The sequence below is a fragment of the Arachis ipaensis genome, chromosome B06 (genome assembly GCF_000816755.2).
Source record: "Arachis ipaensis cultivar K30076 chromosome B06, Araip1.1, whole genome shotgun sequence".
NCBI lineage: Eukaryota > Viridiplantae > Streptophyta > Magnoliopsida > Fabales > Fabaceae > Arachis > Arachis ipaensis.
In genome coordinates, this window is record NC_029790.2 from 12,263,842 (window position 1) to 12,271,379 (window position 7,538).

A 7,538-nucleotide genomic window follows, 5' to 3' on the forward strand; every position below is an offset into this window, starting at 1 on the left:
ATTTAATTTTGCTTCAATTTAGAAGCATCGTCCTTAAAAGAGAGAAAATAAATACCAAATAATTTATTATTACAGAGAGAAGAGAAACAGGGTGGGACTAAGAAAAATAAGAAAAAAGTAAAATAAAAAAGGAGAGTATAGAGTGTTGCTTTTACTTTTACCCACCCGTTAAATATAAAACATGCATTAAGGGACAAAGCGATAGGCTCGGAACCAGGTTCGGTTTTGGCTTTTCAACGTGAACAATATTATTAGGCAGCAAACTAAAAGGGACAGAGAAGAGAATAGAATAAAATAGAACAAACAAGAAAGCGAGAGAAAGGACCAACAATCAATAATCCAAACCCCATTTTCCTTTTTCTCGCTTTCTTAAATTCTTTCTCATTCCCCTCTCTGCAATACATATTCATTATTCTTTCATTCTTTCATTTATTTATTCATTCATTCATTAATTAATTATTAGTTGTTTCTTTTTGTTTTGTTTTTTCATTCCTAACTCTCTGAATTTTGCTATTTTTCTCCGAAAAGCTCAAGCTTGTTTTCCTCTTACATTGTCTTTTGTCTTTGTTTTGATCCACGTACATTATTTTTGAATTCATTGCTGGCTCTCCCAGCGGTTTTTGGATTCTTTTTTTCATTTTTCCTGTTTGAGTTTATACTCCGAGGCATAGTTATTATGACGACGGAGGAAGCTGTGCCATTCAATACTGTATCCGTTGTGGAAGACATTCTTCAGCAGCGCGGCGGCCACTTCGACGGCAAGTTGGCGTCACGGCGAGACGAAGAAGCATGTATATATCATAATATCCCCTGCCTCTCATTTCCTTTTTCTTTTTAAGATGAAAACACGTGCATGCATGTGAGATTTGTTTATTTGCTGATGTGTATGTATGTTTCTGGATGAAAATTCACGTGTAATTGTCTTTATACGAGATTGATAGTTGAGAATCATATAGATGATAATTTTGTCGAACCTGCTAAATCATCTAATGATTTTCAATTATCAATTTCACATAAAGACAACCGCACGCGAATCTCCATCATAATTCTAATTCTGAACAGCGGTGAGAAGAAATGAAGCTACTGAATGGATGCGTAAAACACTTGGAGTAGTCGCAGGGAGAGACTTGCCAGCAGAGCCTTCTGAGGAAGATTTCAGGGTTGCCTTGCGAACCGGTATTATCCTCTGCAATGTTCTCAACAAAGTTGTACCCGGTTCAATTCCTAAGGTACCCGGTTCAATTTCCAATGGAGATTTATATGTAGTTTTCTTTATGTAAAATTAATAGTTAAGAATCATTAAATATTAAATCATCTAAAAATTTTCAACTAACAACTTTACGGAAAAACAACAGCATGTTCACCCTTTTCCATTCACATCTTATGAGATTAATTCAACTACTCACATCTTGAATTCTAATAACAGATAATTCAAGCCCCCAAGGATTCTGTTCTAGTGACTGATGGAGGAGCACCGATTGTGTTTCAGTATGTTGAAAATGTGAAGAGTTTTATTGAAGCTGTGGGAGAAATGGGGATTCCCACCTTTGAAGCTTCCGATATGGAAAAGGTGCTTGCTTACTAGTTACTATATTCAACTAAATCAAATGGCATAACCACAATGTTGTTATTTAACTTTACTAGTAATTTGTTTGTAGGGTGGAAATTTATCAAGGGTGGTGAGTTGTTTGTTAGAGCTCAAATCCTATGCGGAATGGGTACAGGGAGGGAAAATTGGGTCATGGAAATTGGCTGGCCTTCCAAATTCAAAACCACCCTTGATGAAAACCCTTCTAAGAAGAAACTCTGAACCATCCATGATGAAATCCATGGGGAACACATTAGGGGAGAAAGATTCTTCTGCTACTGACAATGATCCCAAGTCTAACCTCATCCAGATGGTTAGAGGAGATTCTATTCTATTCTATTCATATTTACAATTTTTAAAGATATATCAAATTTAATTAACTCGTTGGATTGATATTTGTAGAATTCAACCTATCCTTCTTTAATTTCATTAGTTCGTGAGCATTTGTCAAATAAGAGGACAGAAGAAATTCCTTTTGTAAGTGTTATTGTTCCTATCAACTTAGGTTTCAACCACCTTGATTTTACGCCTCCTTATCCAAACTCATAGTACCTATTTGCTATAATAGGTAGTTGAATCCCTGCTCAGTCAAGTCATGAATGAGTTTGAACATCGATTGCTTGAACAACATGAAAGGGTATGCATGTTTCTATTTTTAACTATGTTCACCAATGTATAGTTGATTGACTTTGTGAATCAAGCTGAATATGACATTTTAAATGACAGATTAGAACAATTCAACAAGAAAAAGTATCATCATGTAAACCAGATGAAGATCGATTGCCTGAACGACAAGAAACGGTGCGCATTCTCTATTTTCAACTGCATGTTCACCATTGTATGTATATAATAGACTCTGAATCAAACTGAATATGTGATTTTAAATGAATAGCAGGTTAAAACAATCCAACAAGAAAAAGTATCATCATCTAAACCAGATGAAGAAAGATTGCCTGAACGACAAGAAACGGTGTGCATTCTCTATTTTCAACTGCATGTTCACCATTGTATGTATATAATAGACTCTGTGAATCAAACTGAATATGTGATTTTAAATGAATAGCAGGTTAGAGAAATTCAACAAGAAACAGCATCACCATTCAACCCAGATAAACAGCGACTCATTGAACAACAAGAAGCGGTACATGTCTCTATTTTCAACTGCATGCTCACCATTGCATATATAGCATACTTTATGAGTCAAACTAAATATAAGATTTTAATAAACAGAAGCTTAGAGAAATTCAAGAGCAGCTTAGAGCAGCTCAACAAGAGCAGCTTAGAGCAGCTCAACAAGAGCAGCTTAGAGCAGCTCAACAAGAGCAGCTTAAAGCAATTCAACAAGAACAGCTTAGAGCAATTCAACAAGATAAAGTATCATCATCTAAACCAGAACCTTTGGTTTCAAAAGCTGCTCCTATTGACGAAGAGGTAAAATTTCTTATTCTTGAGGTATTTGTCTTACAACAGCAAAAGAAAAATGTTTACATTTGTCATTGTCGTGATCTGGAATGTTTGATTTTTTATTTGTTTCGAGGATTGTAAAGATGGAAGAAAAGGAAGAGAAGATAGATACAAAAGAAGAAACAATGGAAGAAATGATGGAAGAAACACAGGCCGAAGAGGTTGAGATGGAAGAAGAGGAGGAAGAAATAGATGAGATGGAAGAAAAGGGAGAAGAAACAAAAGATCTAGATCTTCCTCGGGACAATGGACCAAGCCTCGAGTTCTTAAGACAACAAGAGAATATCCGAAAAGAAGAGTTACTCCGACAAGAAGAGATAATCCGACAAGAGAGAGCTCGACATGAAGAGATAATCCGAGAAGGGGAGAGACTCCGACAAGAAGAGTTACTCCGACAAGAAGAGATAATCCGACAAGGGGAGAGAGCTCGACAAGAAGAGATAATTCGACAAGGGGAGAAAGTCCGACAAGAAGAGTTAATCCGACACGAAGAGATAATCCGAGAAGGGGAGAGAGTCCGACAAGAACTAATCCGAGAAGGGGAGAGAGTCCGACAAGAAGAGTTAATCCGACAAGAAGAGATAATCCGACAAGCGGAGAGAGCTCGACAAGAAGAGATAATCCGACAAGGGGAGAAACTCCGAGAAGAAGAGAGAGCTCGACACGAAGAGATAATCCGGCAACACGAGAGAACCCTGCAACAAGAGAGAGCTCGGCAAGAAGAGATGATCCGGCAACAAGAGATAGTCCGACAACAAGAAAGATCCCGACAACAAGCGATAGTCCAACGACAACAAGCGATAGTCCAACGACAAAACAAGAGTCTCCAGGTAATTTTGTAACATACACTGATGTGTCACCATTCAAATATTGTTGATGGTAAATAGAGATTTTATTCTTGGCATTCTTTAGGATTTGAAAACTATAGTCCATCAAACAAAATCAGGAGTACAGGCTATGCACCAGAAGTACCAGGAAGATTTCCTCGTACTATGTAAGTATAATGACGATAATACTAATAGCAATTTAAGGAGAAGAAAGATTATGAATAACAGTTATCTATGTAATTACTAACTAGCTTCCTATAATAAATAGGCAAGCATGTGCGTAGCTTAGTTTCTGCTGCTGCAGGATATCAGAAAGTTCTTGAGGAGAACCGTAAGTTATATAATCAAGTGCAGGATCTGAAAGGTAAATTCTAATGGTTAAAGAATTAAGATTGATAACATTGGCCACTGGTTTTTCTATGTTCTAATTGACTTATTTATTGTATGTTGGTAGGGAATATTAGGGTGTACTGCAGAGTTAGACCCTTCTTGGGCGCTCCATCGCCCAATCAGAGTGTCGGTAGTATTGATGACGGAAGTATCTCAATCTTAACACCTTCAAATTATGGGAAAGAGGGGAAGAAGACATTCAATTTTAACAAATGTTTTGGTCCTAGTGCAACACAATGTTGGTCTTTCTTTGTGTTCTTTAACTATATTTTTATTTATTTATATTTGTATGCTTACTCACTGTCATTGTTTGCTTGCTTTCAGCACAAGTTTTCGCCGACACACAACCTCTGATTCGGTCAGTGTTGGATGGATACAATGTCTGCATATTTGCCTATGGCCAAACAGGATCAGGAAAAACATTCACTATGGTAAAAAAAAAATGCTTAGATTACAAATGTTGATTCTCTTAGAGCAATGATAACTCTATGAATGTTGAATGCAGTCTGGGCCAGACGATCTTACCGAGGAAACCATGGGTGTCAACTACCGTGCCCTGAATGATCTTTTCCTACTTCAGGATCAGAGGAAGGACACCATTATCTATGAGATTGGTGTTCAGATGCTTGAGATTTACAATGAGCAAGTCAGAGATCTACTATGCACAGATGGAGCTACCAAAAAATATCCTTCATTTGTGATATACAATACTATACTTTATTTATTTGTAGATGAAATGATTTTATTGAACATGTGATATGATCCTTAACCCCTTCTCACATTAGAAATTCGCAACCGTTCCCAGAACGGACTCAATGTGCCTGATGCCAACCTTGTTCCTGTTGCAACAACTGCTGATGTCATAAACTTGATGAACTTGGGAAACAAGAATCGAGCTGTTGGTTCTACTGCCATGAACTCTCGTAGTAGCCGTTCTCACAGGTAAGCAAAACTTGTGTTGTGCTGTGTTAAAAACATTACATTTCTCTATTTGGTACTAAACCTGATTGTTATTGCAGTTGCCTAACAGTTCATGTTCAAGGAAAATACCTGACATCGCCGAAAACCATTCATGCTAGCTTGCATCTGGTTGATCTAGCAGGAAGCGAAAGGGCTGATAAAACTGAAGCTACTGGAGATAGGCTCAAGGAAGCTCAGTATATCAACAAGTCACTTTCTGCCTTGGGAGATGTTATCTCTTCCCTTGCTGCAAAGAGTTCCCATGTTCCCTACAGGAACAGCAAACTCACCCAACTGCTTCAAGATTCTCTTGGTATGCATTTCATTTTCAATTTTTATCCACTCCTTGCTACATTTGTCACCTTTCAATATAAGAAGCTAAGTAAGTTGTATGTATCAGGTGGGCAAGCAAAGACACTAATGTTTGTTCATATTAGTCCTGAGCCTGATGCAGTTGGAGAAACACTTAGTACACTTAAGTTTGCAGAACGTGTTGCCACTGTTGAACTTGGTGCTGCTAAAGCTAACAATGCTGGTGATAATAAAGCTGGTGGTAATAACACTAATACTAGTGGTGGTAGCAGTAAAGATGGTGCTGATGTCAAAGATCTCAAAGACCAGGTTCTTATTAATTATTATGAAAAACATTTTGTTATATCATAGTGTGTACTACTTTGTATGAAGAGTTTTGTAATGTGTTGTTTGTGTAGATTGCTAGCTTGAAGGCAGCCTTAGCAAGGAAGGATGCAGAACTAGAACAATATCAAGGCATGAACCTTGATGGAGCAAAGTTGAATAAATCTCATGGATCCACTCCTTCACTACGTAATTTGGGTTCTACTGGAGGTGCTAGGAAGCTGCCAAGAGATGATTCTGCTAACTCAGAGGTAAGGTAACAATGTTATTAAGTCTAACCATAAATTGAAAAAAAAAAGGTTAACTTATTTGGCTTACAATATTTTGTTTAGTTTGAGTTTTCATTTACAGTGTTTTTTGTTTTTAGAATTTTATCAAAAAAACATGAAGCAAAAACTGAAAACATAATAATCTTATAATTTCTACTGTTTTCTTTTTTTCCTTCACAGAATCTTGAAAACATAATAAAACACAAAAATAAAAACGCGAACAAAACACCTAGTATTCTCTACTCACTGGTCATGTTGATAATAAACCTGTGAGTCCAAAACTGATATTTAATTTGGTGTGTATGTATGGTTTGAAAGGGCCAAAACCAGGACGAATCGAAGCTGAAAAGAAGAAGCTTAGATTACGAGGACATGGAAACTGGGTATGAAAATTCTGGGGACTGGATGAACAACCATAATAATAAGATGGCAATGGCGATGGCAATGAAGAGGAATGATAGCTTAACTAGTAATGATAGCCTAGTGGCACAATGGGAAGCAGATAACAAACCATCATCTCCATCTTCTAGTCCAACTTCATATGATTATGATGATGATATGGCAACCAATGATAATTCATCTGAGGCATCAGACATGAACTGGCAACCAACACCTAAATCAACCTCCTCCACTCCTTCAAACGCCTCATCAAGCCTTAAACCAAAGAAAACAACAACTACTACTCCTCTTAAACCAACAAAGACCGTGGACAGGTATTTTATTTCTTACAACTAAACTACTTCTTTGTTGAATATTTTTGTTTTACTTTTATATAACACTGGATGGAAAATATATAGGAGTCCTGCATCATCAGCTCCCGCACCAGCAGCAAGGAAACCAGCAGCAGCAGTAGGTAGTCAAGTAAAAAAGGTTGCAGCGACTGATGTAAAGAAAAGAATTGGGGGTGCCAAGTGAAAAAGTTGTTACAATTATTAATGCCAATTCATGTTTTCTTGCTCCACTACTGCATGTATTTAAAATTTTTGTGAAGGGAAGAGAGAGTGGTTTTTGTATGTCTATGTATGTATATTATTCTTTGCAGCGTTACAATGCGTAAGTTGGTGCCAAAATTATATGAAAAGATATGGTGTGAAAAAGATTCAAAACAAAAGTGGTTAGTACTTAGTAGTGTGAAAAACTGAAAATGTTAATAAAATGACAAGTACACAACAAATGATGTATATGTGCAGCTATTTAAATAAATTAACAAATAAAAAAAATGAGTAATTATTTCTTTTAATATTTAAATTAATATTAGTTCATTCTCAATTTTTTTTACACTGATTCCTATCTTTTTCAAATAAATAACTAGTTTTTGAAGCGTCCACAATAATAGGAAAATCTTTTTATTAAATTTCAAGGATAATTTACTAAATTAAACTAGTTGAAGATGGATACTACCAG

At 36.4% G+C, this 7,538-nt stretch overlaps 1 protein-coding gene across 1 annotated transcript; it reads left to right on the forward strand.

Moving 5' to 3' along the window:
* On the forward strand, window positions 274–7,225 carry LOC107646518 (kinesin-like protein KIN-14F). The gene is made up of 22 exons (XM_021104012.1): window positions 274–791; window positions 1,063–1,229; window positions 1,427–1,570; window positions 1,659–1,901; window positions 1,991–2,065; window positions 2,157–2,225; window positions 2,315–2,389; window positions 2,481–2,558; window positions 2,652–2,729; window positions 2,819–3,019; window positions 3,136–3,882; window positions 3,965–4,046; window positions 4,148–4,243; window positions 4,334–4,507; window positions 4,594–4,700; window positions 4,775–4,953; window positions 5,050–5,211; window positions 5,289–5,542; window positions 5,630–5,850; window positions 5,940–6,116; window positions 6,453–6,847; window positions 6,932–7,225. Exons 1-22 carry the CDS (start codon window positions 677–679, stop codon window positions 7,047–7,049), a joined length of 3,957 nt encoding a protein of 1,318 aa, XP_020959671.1. The 5' UTR covers window positions 274–676; the 3' UTR covers window positions 7,050–7,225.

Bases quoted from the DNA above. Each gene is read 5' to 3' on its own strand.
- LOC107646518 (XM_021104012.1), top strand. From the start codon at position 677: ATGACGACGGAGGAAGCTGTGCCATTCAATACTGTATCCGTTGTGGAA. The intron at 1,230-1,426 runs GTACCCGGTTCA...TTCTAATAACAG, and splicing joins TACCCGGTTCAATTCCTAAG to ATAATTCAAGCCCCCAAGGA. The intron at 6,848-6,931 runs GTATTTTATTTC...GAAAATATATAG, and splicing joins CCAACAAAGACCGTGGACAG to GAGTCCTGCATCATCAGCTC.